The sequence below is a fragment of the Balaenoptera borealis genome (assembly GCF_965194805.1).
Source record: "Balaenoptera borealis genome assembly, chromosome: 12".
In the NCBI taxonomy this organism is placed as follows: Eukaryota; Metazoa; Chordata; class Mammalia; order Artiodactyla; family Balaenopteridae; genus Balaenoptera; species Balaenoptera borealis.
Genome location: NC_138869.1, coordinates 70,572,267 through 70,593,570, shown reverse-complemented (window position 1 = coordinate 70,593,570; position 21,304 = coordinate 70,572,267). Strand labels below are relative to the sequence as shown.

The following is a 21,304-nucleotide window of genomic DNA, read 5'->3' as shown; positions in this document are numbered from 1 at the left end:
TCCTTTTGTTTTTCCATACATAGTAATATGTATATTTTTTAATGAGAATGTATAGATGTATAAAACAAGGACAGCTTTCTGCATCTTATCAGTTCATCATATAACTCTTCTTCATTCTTTTTAGTCTATATAGTATCAGTTGTATGCATCTATCATAATTTGTTTAACCAATACCTTTTGGTAGATTTCCAGGTTTTTGATATTATAAATTATGTAGTGTTTCTCTGCATATGTGGGGAATTATTTCTCTAGGATAAAATTCCTAGGAGTGGAAATACTGGGTCAAAAGATGTTATTTTAATATATTTAAATTTTAATACTTCATATATTATTGAATATTATCAGTGGTTTCTTTTCTCAGTATTATTGGCAACAAAAAATTCTTATTTTCATTTTTATTTCTTGGTTACCAATGAAGTTGCACATCTTTTCATGACTTGTTAGCCATTTGTGTTTCTTCTGTGAATTGCTTGTTCACATCTTTCCACCAGATTATTTGTTTTCTATTGATTGAGGTAGCCTCACATTATCACTGTTAACCCTTTGACAGTAGGGACCTTGTTCTCACTTGTTTGTCTTTGATGATGGTATCTTTTTCTGAAAAGAAAGTTTTAATACTTCGTAGTAAAATCTGTCTTTTTAGAAAAGTCTTCCCCATCCAACAATAATAAAAATAACCCTGTTCAGTACTTTAAAAACCTACTGCAACTAGGTTTACTTTAAAAAAAAATAATAAATAACCCTATTATGTATATATTTTTTTAAGGTTTTTTATTTTTATTTATTTTTGGCTGTGTTGGGTCTTCTTTTCTGTGCGAGGGCTTTCTCTAGTTGCGACAAGCAGGGGCCACTCTTCATCGCGGTGCGCGGGCCTCTCACTATCGCGGCCTCTCTTGTTGCGGAGCACAGGCTCCAGACGCGCAGGCTCAGTAGTTGGGGCTCACGGGCCTAGTTGCTCCGCGGCATGTGGGATCTTCCCAGACCAGGGCTCGAACCCGTGTCCCCTGCATTGGCAGGCAGATTCTCAACCACTGTGCCACCAAGGAAGCCCCCAACCCTATTATATTTTATGGGGGTTTTTTTGCCTGTAAACATAGTTGGTCTAGAATTTATTTGTTTGTTTATGATATGAGGTAAGAATCTAACTTATTTTCTACATGGATAGTCACTGTCTTGGCCCCATTTATTGCAAAGTTAATCCTTTCCCTACATGACTTACATTACCATCTTGGTGATTATTAAATCTTTTTGTATACATACACATGAATCTGTTTCTGAATGCCTTGTTCTCTTCCACTGACCTGTTTGTCCGTGGAGTACTAACCACTGTTATAATAGTAGTTTTAATAGTTTCAATAGTTTAATAGTGTATCTTTTTCTCTGGTGGGTCAAGTCCCCTCATTATTTTTGTTTTTCCAAAATTTTCTCTGCCATTCTTAGTCATTTACTTCTTCCATTGGACTTTATATGAACTTGTCAAAAGTCCTCCTCCCAAGTCCCCTTGGAACCTTTATAGAAATTGCATTAAATACAGAAATTAATTTGGATATTTTGATCAGTAGTACATAATTACCTTGAGCCTGATCTTTTCAATATGCCTTTTCCAGTTTCCTTGGCCAGAGACCTTTCTCTCCAAATTCCCACAAGGTACATGCATCCTTTCTAAAACATAGACCATCTGTCCCTAGGCCCTTGGACTGGACAGTGCCAATGAGAAGGGCTTGTACAGGAGGGGTGAAGCCCAGCTGCTCATGAATGAGTTTGAGTCAGCCAAGGGCGACTTTGAGAAAGTGCTGGAAGTAAACCCCCAGAATAAGGCCGCGAGACTGCAGATCTCCATGTGCCAGAAAAAGGCTAAGGAGCACAACGAGCGGGACCGCAGGATATACGCCAACATGTTCAAGAAGTTTGCAGAGCAGGATGCAAAGGTATGTGCAGAACCCACTTGCCTGCAGGTAGATCATGAACTGACTGACCTTGCCCCTTTGACTTTTTTTCTAAGAAGGTTCAGCATAGGACACAAGCACAGGAAGACAACCTGAGAGGCACAAGAATAGGGAAAAGGATCTCAGATCTGATTGAGGCTGGTTTGGATCCAGAAATAGAGTAGAGCTTTTCCACTATTCTGTTCCCCAAAGGCACATAGTTGTGAGGCCCTGGCATGTCCATGCAGAAGAGGGAAATTAATTCCCTAGAAATGTACTAAGGTTTTATTATTTTTTAAAAAACCAAACAACATTTGCTTGTTGAGACTTCGATTTTCCTGGGAAATGGGCTCTGATGGGGAAGCCCCGCCGTCATGCCCTTTACTTTGAGGCTCGGGAGCCAACCTAGCGAATGTGATAGGAGCAGTCAGCCTCCCCTGCAGCAAGGTTGTATTCTGGTCCTGCGCTGACCGTCCGCTCAAACCCCCTTGTTACGTGGACTTGACTGTGAAACAGCTGTCCCTGCGGCAAGCTGGTCACTTTAACGAAAGAAAAGTGAAAGCCCCCACTCTGACTATGGCAGCAGAGCCGTGACTTACACAGCTGCACAATCTAAATAAAGACATGGTAATGCCCTCTTGTGTTCGACCTGACAGTCTGGAGGAGCCAGGAAGTAATTGGACATTTCATTTCTTTTTTCCTCTAATCCTCTTGATTTACTTCTTCCTCAGGAAGAGGCCAGTAAAGCAATGGGCAGGAAGACTTTAGAAGGGGTCACCAATGAAAAAGAAACAGCAAGTCAGTCGATGGAAGAGAAAGCCAAAGGCCATGTATGACACCACGCCAAGGAGGGAAGAGTCCTAAGGAACTCGGCCCCTCCTCCACGGGCTTTCACCCAACTCAGGACTAAACAGTGTTTAATGTAAAGTTTGTTATAGTCTATGTGATTCTGGAAGCAAATGGCAAAACCAGTAGCTTCCCAAAAAACCACCACCCTGCTGCTGCCCAGAGCTCTCATCGAGGGGGTGGCATGGGACCACTCCAGGTGGAACAAAGCAGCAACTGTTGGTGTGGAGAGGTTGAGCCAACAGCTTAAGTCCAGCTCATTTCAGTTTATGTCAACTTGCAATATCCAATTCAGGGTCTCTTGAGATCATCCTAACAATTGGGGGCTGGCTGTTAGGTTTTCCATTTGACTGAACTTTAATAGCACTGCAGAAACCTAGAAATAAATGCTTAATGAGTTTCTTCTTTCCTACAGTTGGGCAGGGGAGAGTTGGGGGAGGTTTTGTTTTTCAAATGACTGAAGTGCTGTGAATGCATGCTGTTGCATTTTTTACCAACAGAACCCAAAGGAGAGGGGCCGGGTCCCCCCCTCAGACCCCCAGCAGCGTCACGGACCTGAAAGCCAGAATCTCAGAGGCCTCTCGCTTGCTGACTTAGCCACCTCCCAGACCCCCTCCTTAGTAAAGCAGCCTCCTTGTGAGAGCAGGCTTCTGCCCCGCCAGCCTGTCCCCCCAGAGGAGGAACCCTGTCATTCCTAAAGTACTCTTCAACGCTAACGAGCAGAGCGAGTTTCTGGATTAGCTTTCCCTGTTTTGGATGAAGTTCTGAGATGCTGAAATGTGAATAGAACTATCAGAATTGTGCTTTTTCTTCCCTCCTCTATCCTTTTAGGAAAGAATGTTGAATCCAGTACTGCCTGCTCGCATTGCTACCATTCAGTTTCTTATTTCCATTCTAACCCTTGCTATAAAGAATTTCAGGCTTGTTCTTATAATATCTGGAGTGAGTGAGTTTATTTACATATCTGTCTAGGATCCATGCAGCCTTTTTGTTGTCTTTTTAAAATTGCTGTCTCATAAACACATGTATACTGATTTATGGAAGTTTATTTACACTCCTCTATCAATCATGTTAAAAAAAATGTTTTGACTTTTTACTACTAAGTAGCTTAATTTTTAAAAACAAAATCTGTGGGGTTGAAAAAATAAGTCATCGCTCTTCTACGTTAAGCATTTTCCTTGCAGGTTTGACATGCAGTAGCTTTCTTTTCCTGCGCCGATAGCAGCTGCTTTGTTCTGGTGTGAGTTGTGAAAAAGAGTTGAAAACAGCTTCCCATGCAGGTACATCTAGCCTAAAATCTCCAGTACTTGGGCATTGAATTAGGGCAAGTCTTAAATATGTACATGTAGTTGAATTTTAGTCCTTACGGGTAAGCGAGATTAAGCGTGGCTTTCTGGTCCCACAGCCTAAGAAATAAGAAACACTCATGGGAATGCATTTGGCAACCCAAGAAAACATTTGCTTCAACCTGGAACATCTCACTTTTCTAAATCCTAAAGAACACTGGCAATTGTATTTTAGATTAATTTTTATTTTTATGGTGGTTTAACAAAACACTTTTATTGTTAGGTTAGGTCCCATGTTAAAACCTAAAAATAAAGTCATTTCCTTTTATATCAGTTTTTTTCTCCATGGAACAAATGGAATTTTCTCCTTTAATGATAACTAAAATCCTTTTAATTTCTCATTTACACATTAGTCTTTTTTCATGAGTTATTTCTTTTTTTAAAGAAGTCTCACCTAGGGAATATAAAAGCAAAAGTTGATTTTGCTTATCTGCTTGACTGTTTAGTATTTGTAGCTCTGTTGACTAGAGCACGACTCCAGTGAGGCTAAGGTTAAAATTAGATCCTAAAAAGTCCAGTTAGATTTTTGCAGGTAACAAGCAAAAAACTGTTCCAAAAATTAGATTATCTATCTTAGCCCACTGTCTCGTCTGTTATGGGTCATGTGAACAGGCGAGCAGAGAGAGGGGAAGGCTGGGCAAGTGGTTCGGAGCAAATGATTATGAGGTGCCCATCACCACTCAAGAGAAAGAAACTTCACATATTCTTGTATCAAATTCAATAATTTTAAACAATTTGTCTGGAAGTCAGCAGATGTCTTTGAACCATCTCTTAGACTGCATTTGGAGTGGTGAGGCAGCATACGGTGAATTAAAAACAAATTGGTTTTTTAAAAAAAAGTATTCAGATGCACTTTTTTGGTGTTCTTTAAATAAATTACGAAAAACAAATGTGACTTCCCATCATTCTTGGTTTTGCTCAAATAGTCTTCAAGTAAGGTTGTTTTGGTTGAAAAACTGTGGTGGGGGACAAGTTGAAGAAATGAGACCTCAGAAACTTGGCAAGAGACAATATTCTCCTGCTCCTTGCTCTGATGCACAACTTGAGATCAACATTGGGCTAAAGGCAGTGGAATTATGCATCTTTGTAAAAACAAGAAGATTTTGCTTTTTCATTAAGCAGTGGCTATTCCGCCATTTTAGCTGAGTGTAAGGTAGGTTCAATTGGGGAAATGAAGAGGTTTAATTGTGCCCTTTAATAAATATGTAAAATATAAGTAAGCATACGTCAGGCAATGTTCTGCGTTAAGCATGTGTTTGTTTGTTTCCTCTTAAGTAGCTTGTTAATCCTGATTCACAGTGCAAAAGACAGGGGCTGCAGGGCTGGGGGCACTGCGACCCCAATAGCACCACCAAGGCCTACAGACAGGTCAGGTCAACACAGGCTCCAGCCACCTTTTATTCCCTTTGAATTCCTTGCTTCATCTCTGGATTTGAATTATACTCTACTCTTCCCCCTTTGCTGCTAAATTATGTGGTAATGGAATAATTCCCTTTATTTGCACGTTTTTCTAAACAAATAATGATTAGCTAGGGATCTTGAAGATACGCAGAGTTTCCTAACTATAAATTTGTGATTTGGGTAATTCGAGGCAGCCTGCACCTGCTCCAAAGCATGAGGAATATCAGTGAAGAGTTGTCTCCATAGTTATTTGGCCTTTAAGGCATCACTTCGACTCCTCTTTTAGCATGGTGCATAAGAATGTATTCCAAGGGACTGTCACCAACATTAGTGACAAAGAGCATTAATTTGAGTTGATTCATCAAAATCCAAAAACAGTTCCCCAAACTAGCTGTATATTTCCATCAGCTGGCTACTTACGTGTTTGAATAGCAATGACGACTGACAAAAGTGGACATAAAAGGAACCCTCAGTGCTTCCTTTCAGATTTTTCTCTCCTACTTGTCTGACATTTCTTTGGGAGATAAGGGCACTATACAGACAAGGCACAATAATTTTGACCCTGCTATTTATATAATTCATTTCAACATACATAATCTACATATGTGACCTTAATGATACATTGCAAGAAAGGGGACATCACTGAATGTAACTCCCAAGAAGACCTTTGACAGCACCTGTTGGAGCTAACTGCTACCTACAGATGGGATGACTGGAGCATAGTCCATAAAGCAGGGATTCCCTGAGGACCCTGGAGAGAGAATCAAGGATGAGGAGGACCCAGAAGGGTGAAATAGCCAGCCCACGGTCATCCAGATCACCTGATACCCTTCTATAATTTCAAAATAGTTCTTTTTCTAGCCTAAAGCATGATTCTTTTGGCAAATGGCATAAGATGTTGATAGCTCCTTAAAATCCCCAAGCATTTGGGGGAACTGAAATGGCAACAGAGCCATAGGCCTCATAGTCTACTTGGGAGTAAATGCAGGGAATTTACCAGTATGTAAAGGGTAGGGATGTTTTGCTTTTTAAAGCATGCTCTGGGTTGAGTTAAGGAATTTCAATGTTTAGAGGAAATAAAAAACAGTCCAGGTATTAGATCCTCACCACCTCACCTTGGAATCTGGTTGGAGCAAGAAAAGGCGGAAGGTTTTCCTCTGCAGCCTGCTTATTTTCAGCAAACACTTCAGTACCCATGTTTGGAGGGACCAGACGTTTTTAACATAATCAAGGGCAAGTAGTGAAATCTTCAGTAATCTGCCGGGCATTGACAAGGGTAGGGTAGGTACCAGTTGCTAAGAACAGTGCATAGAAAAAGCTGTCCTGCAGCCACGGGCTTAAACTGGTTATTACTATTTGAATTCTTACTATGTGCCGGACACTTAAACCCTCTTTACACTGAATTTCAGGATATAAAAAGAATGTGGCTGCTGCACTGTTTCTACCTTTGGAATCTCACAAAAGATCATGTGGTCCTTACCAACCTAAAACTATGCAAGGAAGGAATTCTGGGAGATGTATTTCAAACCTGGCTTAGTTGACACATTATAAGTACCCCAAGTGTCCAAGCCTCTCTTGAGGCATTAAATATATTCCTGGCCTGGGTCTACTTTGGATAATATGCTTTCATAAAATAATTTTAAAGCCAAATCATAATGCCTAACAGCAAGAAATTATCTCCTTAAAAGCTTCTGACTGAGGAGATAAGGTGGGCAGACCAAGTAGCTAATGACTAGTATTGGGGGAGGCAATGGCTAATTCTAGTTATCTAACTGATTTGATGTCTCCTTACAACCACATTTCCACACTGAGAACTTCTGATCTTTTCAGTGTAAAAACGTGAACCCACATATATACCCTTGCCATTTACAGATACTAAAGTCTTCCTAAAGGTGACACCAGCCAAAACATAATAAACTCATATGACCCCCCACTGAGGGATCAAGGAACTCATGCATTCCTTTACTCATCACCATCTCAGCATTTAGTACACTATGCCCAAACTAGTACTTAGTAGATGCTCAATAAATTGGCTTCCTCCCTTTCTCATAAGGCAGCCTCACATCTCTATTTCAGTGGCCCTTCATTCCTGTTACTTGCCTTGAGATGTGGAGGCCAGAACCACATGGTTTTCTAGCAGTGCCGGCAACCTGATTTTGGTCCTTGATGTATTGGGAACCAGCAACAACTTGACTTGGGGCAGAGGACATAACTGCAAAATGGATCTGTGGTCTTCAGGCCACACTGATCTTAAATCTATTTCCACTATTAACTCAGAGTTCATCAGCCCAACATCATATGTGACGTGGGGGATTCTGGGGAGATGGAAGGGTAGGAAGCACCAGGAATCTCTCTCCCACCCAGACAACAGTTACACTGGCAGAATCTGTCTGATGTAACTATTTTGGAATTCTGGAGTCTGTTGAAACCTTGCAACTTCCAGGCATGGATGGTATATTGTAGGCAATTTTAGTCAATTTCAGCTAGTACAATAGCAGCTACCCATCCACCACCACCAGCCACGTGGCAGGCAGCTCTGCAAGTTTTCTGGCACAGCTTATGGGAGCTAGGGTGGGCAAAAAGGACTCTGTCCCCTGAATATTAAGCATCTGTCCTCTGAGTAGGATTGCTGCTTGATTACTAAAGTGCAAAGAAGCAGGAAGCCACTGTCTCATCTCCCCCGCTCCCCCATCATTGTAAGCCCCTCCATCTCTGGCTCAAGTGACTTCCAGGGGAATTTAAAGAACCAGTGGCCTTTTGCCCTCCCCCCCTCCTTCACTTTTTGCATTTTCCTCTTTCAGGAGCCAGACATTAAAGACTAGGACATTCAAAAACAACTTCCTATATGGGGAAAATTAGAAAGTGACAATATATGTCCAGGGAAAGGCTCAGAAAAGACCTGAGAAGATGTTAACTTTACACCTCAGACCAATATTCAGCACAGAGACAGCGTACAACAATCAAAAAACAAAAATAACAAAAAAAACCCCAGAAAACCCTGGGGATGAGGGAGAATCTGATTTCCAGAGTTAATACCACATTATTAGATTCACATGGCCAGTGTTCAACAAAAAAATCACAAGACATACAAAGAAACAGGAAAGTATGGCCCATTCATAGGAAAAAATAATTCAACAGAATCTTTCCCTGAAAAGGACCTCATGACAGATATACTACCAAAATTTTTAAACAACTGTCTTAAAGATACTCAAAGAACTAAAGGTAGATATGAAGAAAGTCAAGTAAACAATGTGTAAACAAAATGGAACTATCAGAGATTTTAAAAACCTAAAGAGAAACCAAAAAACTTTCTGTCTGAATTAAAAAAAAAAAAAAATCCCACAAGGACTCAGAGGCAAAGAATATACAAATCAATTTTCACTGCAAAGTAAAGGAGCTGTTACAGTGGAGGATTACTGGACTGAATGTCAATATTATGACATAGTATGAGTGTGTTTCATGTTTGGTAATTGCAATCACTGTTGCTTTTGTTGTGGTCATCCATGTACAATGCTTGGTGTCAGTCTATTTATCTCTTGTAAAAATAAAATACAGTGTGTGTGTGTGAAAAAAAAAATTTTTTGGAGCTGAAAAGCACAATAACTGCAATGAAAAATTCACTAGGCATATTCAAAGGCAGATATGAGCAGGCAAAATAAAAAACTAATGAACATTAGGATATGACAGTGAAATTATTGTGACTGAAGAACAAAAAGATTGAAAAAAGTGAACAGAGCTTAACGGACCTGTGGGACACCATCAAGTGGACATCATGAGACTCCAGAAGAAGAGAGAGAAAGGGGCAGAGAAAATATTAGAAGACATAATGGCTGAAAAGTTCCTAAGTTTAGTGAAACACACAAATGTAAACATCCAAGAAGCTCAACGAATTCCAAGTAAGATTAATTCAAGGAGATCCAAACCAAGACACATTATAATCATACTTTCAAAAAGACAGGGCTTCCCTGGTGGTGCAGTGGTTGAGAGTCTGCCTGCCGATGCAGGAGACACGGGTTCGAGCCCTGGTCTGGGAGGGTCCCACATGCCGCGGAGCAGCTAAGCCTGTGAGCCACAACTGCTGAGCCTGCGTGTCTGGAGCCTGTGCTCCGCAACAAGAGAGGCCGCGTTAGTGAGAGGCCCACGCACCACGATGAAGAGTGGCCCCCACTTGCCGCAACTGGAGAAAGCCCTCGCACAAAAACGAAGACCCAACACAGCCAAAAAATAAATAAATAAACAAATAAAATTAAAAAAAAAAAAAAAAAGACAAAGATGGGGTTTCCCTGGTGGTTCAGTGGTTAAGAATCCGCCTGCCAATGCAGGGGACACGAGTTCAAGCCCTGGTCCAGGAAGATCCCACATGCCACAGAGCAACTAAGCCTGTGTGCCACAACTACTGAGCCTGCACTCTAGAGTCCGCGTGCCACAACTACTGAGCCCGCGTGCCACAACTACTGAAGCCCGCGCACCTAGAGCCTGTGCTCTGCAACAAAAGAAGCCACCACAATGAGAAGCCTATGCATGGCAACAAAGAGTAGCCCCAGCTCGCCGCAACTAGAGAAAGCCCACGTGCAGCAACAAAGACCCAACGCAGCCAAAAATAAATAAATAAAAGACAAAGATCGAATCTTGAAAGCAGCAAGAGAGAAGCAAGTCGTCACATACAAGGGAGTGTCAACAAGATCATCATCAGATAATTTGGAGGCCCACCAGTGCACAGGCTCCAGCCCTGGGGCCCACAGCCAGCCAGGCCAGGACCTGGCCCCACCCCCCAGCAGCCTTCGCACAAGGCAGGGCCTGGCAGCCAACCGGGCCAAGGACTAGCCCCACCTACCAGCCCACCCACAGTAGTCAGCCCCACCACAACAGAAGGGCCAATGGAGCACATATAAAGGACACCCCTAGATCATACAGGTTTGCATCCAGAGGGTAGTGTACTACTAGACCCCCGTAAGGACGTCTCCTACAAATGGCCACTTCTCCAAGATTGGGGACTGTAACCAACCTACCTAATACATACAAATGACCACAGAGAATTAGGCAAAATGAGACAACAAAGGAATATATTTCAAATGAAGAAACAAGACAAAACTCCAGAAGTACAACTGAGTAAAGTGGAGATAAGCAATCTACCCAATAAAGAGTTCAAAGTAATGATCGTAAAGATGCTCGGTGAACCTGGGAGAAGAAAGGATGAACAGAGTGAGAAGTTCAACAAAGAGAAAATATAAAGAACCAAAGAGTTGAGGAATACAATAACAAATAAAAAATACACTAGAAGGAATCAAGAGTAGATTGCATGATGCAGAGGAATGGATCAGTGAACAGGAAAACAGTAGTGGAAATCTAAGCTGAAAAGAAAAAAGTTTTAAAACATGAGTACAGTTTAGGGACTTCCCTGGTGGTCCTCCTTACAATGCAGGCGATGCAGGTTTGATCCCTGGTTGAGGAACTAAGATCCCACATGCTGCGGGGCAACTAAGCCCTCATGCCACAACTACCGAGCTTGCGTGCCTCAACGAGAGAGCCTGCGTGCCACAACTACAGAGCCCATGTGCCCTGGAGCCCACACACCACAACTAGAGAGAGAAAACCCACACACCACAACTAGAGAGAAGCCCACGAGCTGCAACTAGAGAGAAGCCCAAGCACCACAACGAAGAGACCACATGCCTTAACGAAAGACCCCACATGCCACAACGAAGATCCTGTGTGCCGCAACTAAGACCCGATGCAGCCAAAAAATAAGGAAAATAAATAAAATAAATATTTAAAAAATGAGTACAGTTTAAGAGACCTCTGGGACAATATCAAGCATACTAACATTTACATTACAAGGGTCCCAGAAGGAGAAAAGAGAAAGGGTCAGAAAACGTATTTGAAGCAATAATATCTGAAAAAAATTCCCTAACCTGGGGACAGAAACAGACATTCAGGTTCCGGAAGCAGAGAGAGTCCCAAATGAGATCAACCCAAGAAGTTCATACCAATACATATTGTAATTAAAATGGCAAAAATTAAAGATAAAGAGAGAATGTTAAAAGAAGCAAGGGAAAAGCAAACAGTTAAATACAATGGAACTCCCATAAAACTGTCAGCTGACTTTTCAGCAGAAATTTTGCAGGCCAGAAGGAGTGGCATAATACATTCAAAGTGATGAAAGAAAAAAAACCTACAACCAAGAATACTCTACCCAGCAAGGCTATCATTCAGATTTGAAGGAGAGATAAAGAGTTTTACAGACAAATGAAAGCTAAAAGAGTTCAGGACCACAAATCTGGCTTTACAAGAAATGTTAAAGGGACTTCGCTAAACAGAAAAGAAAAGACCACAACTAGAAAAATGAAAATTATAAGAGGAAAAAAAAATCTCATTGGTAAAAGCAAATGTAAAGGTAGTAGATCAAACACTTATAAAGCTAGTAGGAAACTTAAAAGACAAAAGTAGTAAAATCATTTATATCCACAATAAGTAGTTAAGGGATACACAAAATTAAAAGATGTAAAATATGATGTCAAAAACATTAAGGTGGGGGGAACAGTAAAAATGCAGGGTTTTTAGAATGTGTTTGACCTATAATAGATACACAAACCCCCCAAAAAAGAAGAATCTAAGCAGACCACTAAAGACAGTCATCAAATCACAAGGGAAGAGAGCAAAAGAAGAAGAGAGGAACAAAAAGGAACTACAAAAACAACCCAAATACAATTAATAAAATGGCAATAAGTACATGCCTATCAATAATTACTTTATGTAAATGGACTAAATGCTCCAATCAAAAGATATAGAATGAGTGAATGGATTTTTTTAAAAAAAGACCCATATATATAATGCCTACAAGAGACTTACTTCAGGTCTAAAGACACACACAGACTGAAAGTGAGAGGATGGAAAAAGGTATTCCATGCAAATGGAAATGAAAAGAGAGCTGGAGTAACAATACTTAGACAAGATAGACTTTCAAACAGAGACTGTAACAGGAGACAGAGAAGGACATTACATAACAATAAAAAGATCAGTCCAACAAGAAGATATAACAATTGTAAATATATATGCACCCAACATAGGAGCACCTAAATACATAAATATCAACAAACGTACAGAAAGAAATTGACAGTAACACAATAATAGTAGGGGACTCTAACACTCCACTTACATCAAAGGACAGATCATCCAGACAGAAAATCAATAGAAAACACTGGCCTTCATATATACAATGGAATATTACTCAGCCATGAAAAGAAATGAAATTGAGTTATTTGCAGTGAGGTGGATGGACCTAGAGTCTGTCATACAGAGTGAAGTAAGTCAGAAAGAGAAAAACAAATACCGTACGCTAACACGTATATATGGAATCTAAGAAAAAAAATGGTCATGAAGAACCTAGGGGCAAGACAGGAATAAAGACACAGACCTACTAGAGAATGGACTTGAGAATATGGGGAGGGGGAAGGGTAAGCTGTGACAAAGTGAGAGAGTGGCATGGACATATATACACTACCAAACATAAAATAGATAGCTAGTGGGAAGCAGCCACATAGCACAGGGAGATCAGCTCGGTGCTTTGTGACCACCTAGAGAGGTGGGATAGGGAGGGTGGGAGGGAGGGAGATGCAAGAGGGAAGAGATATGGGAACATATGTATATGTATAACTGATTCACTTTGTTATAAAGCAGAAACTAACACACCATTGTAAAGCAATCATACTCCAATAAAGATGTTAAGAAAAAAAGAAAACACTGGCCTTAACACGTTAGATCAGATGAAATTTACACATATATGTAAAGTATATATATATGTGTGTGTGTGTGTGTATATATATATAAAACATTCCATTGAAAAGCAGCAGAATACACATTCTTTTCAAGTGCACATGGAACACTGTCTAGGATAGATCACATGCTAGGCCAATAAAACAAGTCTCAATACATTTACAAAGACTAGAATCATATCAAGCATCTTTTCTGACCACAATGCTGAGACTAGAAGTCAACTACAAGAAAAAACTGCAAAAAAACACAAATATGTGGAGGCTAAACAATATGCCACTAAACAACCAATTGGTCATTGGGATAATCAAAGAGAAAATCAAAATATATCTGAAGACAAACATAAGATGGAAACACAATGATCCAAAATCTATGGGATACAGCAAAAGCAGTGTTAACAGGGAAGTTTATAACGATACAAGCCCAGATCAGGAAACAAGAAAAGTCTCAAATAAACAACCTAACTTTTTTACACCTAAAGGAACTAGAAAAAGAAAAACAAAAAAATCTCAATGTTAGTAGAAGGAAAGTAACCATAAAGATCAGAGCAGAAATGAATGAAATAGAGACAAAAAGAAAGAAAGAAAGGGAAAGAAAGAGAGAAAGAAAGAAAAGATCAATGAAACTTAGAGCTCGTTGTTTGAAAAGATAAACAAAATTGATAAACTTTTAGCCAGACTCATGAAGAAAAAAAGAAAGAAGGCCCAAAGAAATAAAATCAGCAATGAAAAAGAAGTTAAAACTGACACCACAGAAATACAAAGGATCATAAGCAATTACTACTAACTATACACCAGTGAGATGGACAACGTAGAAGAAGTGGATAAATTCCTAGAAACATACAATCTCCCAAGACTGAATGACAAAGAAATACAAAGTATGAACAGATCAATTACCAGTAAAAAACTGCCTCAGTAATAAAAAATTCCCAACGAACAAAAGTCCAGGACCAGACAACTTCAGAGGTCAAGTCTACCAAACATCTGAAGAAGAATTAATACCTATCTTTCTTTCAATTATTTATTTGTTTTATTTACATATATATTTTAACATCTTTATTGGAGTATAATTGCTTTACAATGTTGTGTTAGTTTCTGCTGCATAACAAAGTGAATCAGCTATACATATACATACATCACCATACCTCCTCCCTCTTGCATCTCTCTCCCACCCTCCCTATCCCACCCGTCTAGGTGGACACAAAGCACCGAGCTGATCTCCCTGTGCTATGCAGCTGCTTCCCACTAGCTATCTATTTTACATTTGGTAGTGTATATAAGTACATGCCACTCTCTCACTTCGTCCCAGCTTACCCTTCCCCCTCCCTGTGTCCTCAAGTCCATTCTCTATGCCTGCGTCTTTATTCCTGTCCTACCTCTAAGTTCTGAAGAACCTTTTCTTTTTTTTAAGATTCCATATATATGTGTTAGCATACAAATACCTATCTTTCTTAAGCTATTCCAAAAGTGGCAGAGAAAGGAATGCTTCTGAACTCATCTATGAGGCCAACATTATCCTGATGCCAAAACCAGATAAAACACCACAAGGAAAGAAAATTACAGGCCAGTATCCCTGATGAACATAGATGCAATAATCCTCAATAAAATATTAGCAAACCAGGGCTTCCCTGGTGGCACAGTGGTTAAGAATCCGCCTGCCAATGCAGGGGACATGGGTTCGAGCCCTGATCCAGGAAGATCCCACATGCTGCGGAGCAACTAAGCCCATATGCCACAACTACTAAGCCTGTGCTCTAGGGCCTGTGTGCCACAACTACTGAGCCCACGTGCCACAGCTACTGAAGCCTGTGTGCCTAGAGCCCGTGCTCCACAACAAGAGAAGCCACTGCAATGAGAAGCCCGCACACTGCAACGAACAGTAGCTCCCACTCACCACAACTAGAGAAAGCCCACGCGCAGCAACGAAGACCCAACGCAGCCAAAATAAATAAATAAATAAAATTTATTGAAAAATATATATATTAGCAAACCAAATTCAACAATTCATTTAAAGGATCATACACCATGATCAAGTGGGATTTATCCCAGGAATGCAAGGATTTTCCAATATCTGCAAATCAATCAGTGTGATACACCACATCAACAAATTGAAGAATAAAAACCATATGATCATCTCAATAGATGCAGAAAAAGCTTTTGACAAAATTCAACACTCGTTTATGATAAAAACTCTCCAGAAAGTGGGCATAGAGGGAACCTACCTCAACATAATAAAGGCCATATACGACAAACTGACAGCTAACATCACACTCAATGGTGAAAAGCTGAAAGCATTTCTCCTAAGATAGGAACAAGACAAGGATGTCCACTCTCGCCACTTTTATTCAACATAGTTTTGGAAGTCCTAGCTACGGCAATCAGAGAAGAAAAAGAAATAAAAGGAATTCAAATTGGAAAAGAAGAAGTTAAACTGTTTGCAGATGACATGATACTACACATAGGAAATCCTGAAGACACTACCAGAAAACTACTAGAGCTCATAATGAATTTGGTAAAGTTGCAGGTTACAAAATTAATACGCAGAAATCTGTTGCATTTCTATACACTAACAATGAAAGATCAGAAAGAGAAATTCAAAAAACAATCCCATTTACCATCGCATTAAAAATAATAAAATACCGAGGAATAAACCTACATAAGGAGACAAAAGACCTATACTCTGAAAAGTATAAGACGCTGATGAAAGAAATTGAAGACAACACAAACAGATGGAAAGATATACCATGTTCTTGGATTGGAAGAATCAATATTGTGAAAATGACTATACTACCCCATGGCAATCTACAGATTCAATGCAATCCCTATCAAGTTACCAATGGCATTTTTCACAGAATTAAAACAAAAGCATCTTAAAATTTGTATGGAGACACAAAAGACCCTGAATAGCCAAAGCAATCTTGAGAACGAAAAACAAAGCTGGAGGAATCAGGCTCCCTAGTTTCAGACTATATTACAGAGCTATAGTCATCAAAACAGTATGGTACTGACACAAAAACAGAAATATAGATCAACAGAACAGGATAGAAAGCCCAGAAATAAACCCATGCACCTACGATCAATTAATCTACAACAAAGGAGGCAAGACTATACAATGGTGGAAAGACAGTCTCTTCAATAAATGGTGCTGGGAAAACTGGACAGCTACATGTAAAAAAAAAATGAAATTAGAACATTCTTTAACACCATACACAAAAATAAGCTCAAAGTGGATTAAAAACCTAAATGTGAGACTGGATACTATAAAACTCTTAGAGAAAAACATAGGCAGAACACTCTCTGACATAAATTGCAGAAATATCTTTTTCAATCCATCTCCCAGAGTAATGGAGATAAAAACAAAAATAAACAAATAGGACCTAGTTAAACTTAAAAGCTTTTGCACAGCAAAGGAAACCATAAACAAAATGAAAAGACAACCAAGAGAATGGGAGAAAATATTTGCAAATGATGTGACCAACAAGGGATTAGTCTCCAAAATTTACAAACAGCTAATGCGGCTTAATATCATCAAAACAAACAACCCAATCAAAAAATGGGCAGAAGACCTATATAGACATTTCTTCAAAGAAGACATACAGATGGCCAAGAGACACATGAAAAGATGTTCAACATCGTTAATTATTAGAGAAATGCGAATCAAAACTACAATGAGATATCACCTCTCACCAGTCAAAATGGCTATCATCAGGACTTCCCTGGTGGCACAGTGGTTAAGAATCCACCTGCCAATGCAGGGGACACAGGTATGAGCCCTGGTCTGGGAAGATCCCACATGCCATGGAGCAACTAGGCCCATGCACCACAACTACTGAGCCTGCACTCTAGAGCCCATGAGCCACAACTACTGAGCCTGCGTGCTGCAACTACTGAAGCCCGCGCACCTAGAGCCCGTGCTCTGCAACAAGAGAAGCCACCGCAATGAGAAGCCTGCGCACCTCAATGAAGAGTAGCCCCCACTCGCCACAACTAGAGAAAAGCCTGCGTGCAGCAACGAAGACCCAACGCAGACAAAAATAAATAAATAAATACATAAATAAATAAATTTTTTTAAATGGCTATTATCAAAAAATACATAAACCATAAATGCTGGAGAGGGTGTGGAGAGAAGAGAAGGGAGCCCTCCTACACTGTTGGTGGGAATGTAAATTGGTACAGCCACTATGGAGAACAGTATGGAGGTTCCTTAAAAAACTAAAAACAGAGCTACCATATGATCCTGCAATCCCACTCCTAGGCATATATCTGGAGAAAAACATGGTACAAAAGGATACATGCACCCCAATGTTCACTGCAGCACTGTTTACAGTAGCCAAGACATGGAAGCAACCTAAATGTCCATTGACAGAGGAACGGATAAAGAAGATGTGGTACATACATACAATGGAATGTTAGTCAGCCATTAAAAGAATGAAATAATGCCATTTGCAGCAACATGGATGGACCTAGAGACTGTCATACTGAGTGAAGTAAGTCAGACAGAGAAAGACAAATACCACATGATATTACTTATATACTGAATCTAAAAAGAAATGATACAAAACAGAAACAGACTCACAAACTTAGAGAAGGAACTTATGGTTACTGGGGGGAAGAGTTGGGGGAAGGGATAGTTAGGGAGTTTGGGATTGACAAGCACACACTGCTTTATTTAAAATAGATAACCAACAAGTACCTACTGTATTGCACAGGGAACTCTGCTCAATATTATGTAACAAGCTAAATGGGAAAAGAATTTGAAAAAGACTAGATACATGTATAACTGAAACACTTTGCTGTACACCTGAAACTACCACAATACTGTTAATCAACTATACTCCAATATAAAATAAAAAGTTAAAAAAAATTTTTTTAAATGAAAAGATATATTGTGCTCATGGATTGGAAGGATTAATATTGTTAAAGTGACGATACTCCTTAAGGCAATCTACAAATTCAATGCAATCCCTATCAAAATATCAATGGCATTTTCATAGAACTATAATAAATAATTCTAAAATTTGTATGGAAACACAAAAGATCCTGAGTGGCCAAAACAATCTTGAGAAAGAATAACAGAGCTGGAGGTATTATGCTCCCTGATTTTAAACTATACTACAAAGAGCTACTACAGTAATCAAAACAGTATGGTAATGGCACAAAAAACATAGATCAATGGAAAAGAATAGAGAGCCCAGATGAACCCACACTTACAAGGGCAATTAATCTATGACAAAGGAATCAAGAATATACAATGGGGAAAAGAGAGCTTCTTCAATAAATGGTGTTGGGAAGCTGGACAGCTACATGCAAAATAATCAGAATCAAACTGGAGGATGTGGAGATAAGGGAATCCTTGTGCACTGTTGGCGGAAATGTAAATTAGTGCAGCCACTATGGAAAACAGTATGGAGGTTCCTCAAAAAATTAAAAATAGAACATACAATCCAGCAATTACACTTCTGGGTATTTTTCCAAAGAAAATAAAAACAATAATTCAAAAAGATACATGTGCACCCCTATGTTCATTGCAGCATTATTTACAACTGCCAAGATATGGAGTAACCTAAGTGTCTATCAATGGATGACTGGATAAAGAAGATGTGGGGTCTGTGTGTGTGTATGGAATATTTTATCAGCCATAAAAAAGAATGAAATCTTGCCATCTACAACAATATGGATGGGCCTAGAGATATTATGCCAAGTGAAATAAGTCAGACAGAGAAAGGCAAATATTGCACGGTTTCATTTACATGTGGAATCTAGAAAACAAAACAGATGAACAAATATAATACAACAGAAACAGAATCATAGATACAGAAACAAAAAGGTGCTTGCCAGAGGGGAGAGGGTGGGGGATGAGTGAAATAGGCAAGAGAAATTAAGAGGTACAAACTTCCAGTTTCAAAATAAATGAGTCATGGGGATGAAATGTACAGTGTGGGGAATATAGTCAATAATAATGCAGTGTCTTTGTATGGTGATAGATGGTAACTAGACTTATCATTTTGTAATTCACAGAAATATCAAATCACTGTGTTGTAGTGTTGTAGGTCAAGTATACTTCAAAAAACAAATAAACTCATAGGAAAAAAAAAAAACAACTGGAGGCAAGAAGTCAGTAGGCCAGTATATTCAAAGTGCTCAAATTAAAAAGTCAACCAAAAGTCCTCTATCCAGCAAAACTGTCTTTCAAAAGTGAGGGAGAAATTAAGATATTCCTAGATATACAAAAGCTGAGGAAATTTGTGACCACTGAGAGCTGCTCAAGGGAGACCTCCAAGGTGAAATGAAAGGACCCTAAACAGTACCTCAAAGCCATATGGAGAAATGAATATTTCAATAACGGTAAATACATGGGTAGTAATAAAAGCTAGTATTATTATAGAAATGATTTGTAACTGTACTTTTTGTTTTCTACGTGATTTAGGAGACTAATACATCTAAAGAAAAAAATTATTAATGTAAAAGTATGTTACTGTAACTTTGGTTTGTAACTCCAAATCTTGGTTTTCTACATAATTTAGGAAACATACATTTAAAAGAATGATTACTTATGCACTGGGTACACAATGTATGAAGATGCAATTTTATGACATCAACAAGTGAAATGGTTGGGGATAGAGCTGTAAAGGACCAGTTTTTGTATGTTATGAACCTGCTATAAATTCAAATTAGAATACTATAACTTTATGTTCAATGTAATCTCTATGGTAACTGGAAAAAAATAGCTATAGAATATACAAAGAAGAAATTTAAACATTTCACTAAAAAAAAAAATTCAACTAAACACTAAATAAGACAGGAACACAGCAAATGAAGGACAAAAAAGCTATACGACATATAGGAAACAAAAAAACAAATATCACAATAACAGAAGTCTCTCCCTATCGGTAATTACTTTAAATGTAAGTGGATTCAACTCTCCATTCAAAAGACAGAGATGGGCAGAATGGATGAATACACATGATCCAAGTATATGCTGCCTACAAGAAACTCACTTGAGATCCAAAAACACAAACATGCTGAAAGTGAAAGAATAAAAAAAATATTCCATGCAAATTGTAACAAAAATAGGGCAGGAATGGATATACTAACATCAGACACAATAGACTTTAAATCAAAAAAGTTTACAAAACAAAGAAGGACATTATATATTAATAAAAGTTTCAATACAGCAAGAAACTTTAACAATTACAATGTTTAAGCACCTAATGACCAACCATTAAAATATAGGAAGCAAAAATGGACAGAATTGAAGGGAGAAAGAGACATTTCTACAATAACAGTTGGAGACATCAATACCCCACTTGCAAGAATGGATAGAACAACCAGACAGAAGATAATTAAGGAAATAGAGGACTAGACCTAACAGACATATACAGAAAACCACCCAATAATAACATGATATACATTCTTCTCAAGTACACCTGGGGCATTTTCCAAGATAGAACATATGTTAGGCCACAAATTAAGTCTCAATAGATTTTAAAAAGATAAAGTTCTTACCAAGTATCTTCTCTGACCACAATAAGATGAAGTTAGAAATGAAGTACAAAGAAAACTGGAAAGTCCACAAAATTGTGGAAATTAATACACTTTAAAAAACAGGAGTCAAAAAATAAATCACAAGGGATATTAGAAATACCTAAAGATACATGAAAATAAAACACAGCATACCAAAACTTATGAGACACAGCAAAAGTGGTACTAAGGGGAATTTTTTTTTTTTTTTTGGTCATGCCACACAGCTTGTGGGATCTTAGTTCCCCGACCAGGGATTGAACCAGGCCCTCAGCAGTGAAAGCACTGAGTCCTAACCACTGGACCACAAGGAAATTCCCTAAGGGGAAATTTTTTAGCTATAAACACTTACACTAAAAACCAAGAAAGATCTCAAATCAACAACCTAACTTTATAATTTAAGTAACTAGAAAAAAAACAAACTAAACCCAAAACTAGCAGAAGAAAGGAAATAATAAAGATAAGAGTAGATATAGATGAAATGGAAAATAGAAAA

At 38.9% G+C, this 21,304-nt stretch overlaps 1 protein-coding gene and 1 long non-coding RNA gene across 31 annotated transcripts in view; one reads left to right on the top strand and one right to left on the bottom strand.

The window, feature by feature from the left end:
* The window catches only part of FKBP5 (FKBP prolyl isomerase 5), a 100,280-nt gene extending 95,273 nt beyond the window's left edge, over window positions 1–5,007 (top strand). For all 7 annotated transcript variants that reach the window (XM_082345097.1, XM_082345096.1, XM_082345091.1 and 4 more), the window contains 2 exons: window positions 1,689–1,928; window positions 2,657–5,007. In XM_082345097.1, the coding sequence (XP_082201223.1) occupies window positions 1,689–1,928; window positions 2,657–2,761 (345 nt within the window). In that variant the 3' untranslated portion in view covers window positions 2,762–5,007. The remainder of the gene's footprint in view (window positions 1–1,688; window positions 1,929–2,656) is intronic.
* The window catches only part of LOC309607057, a 197,447-nt gene that overhangs the window by 63,672 nt on the left and 112,471 nt on the right, over window positions 1–21,304 (bottom strand). The gene's annotated exons all lie outside the window — the stretch shown is intronic.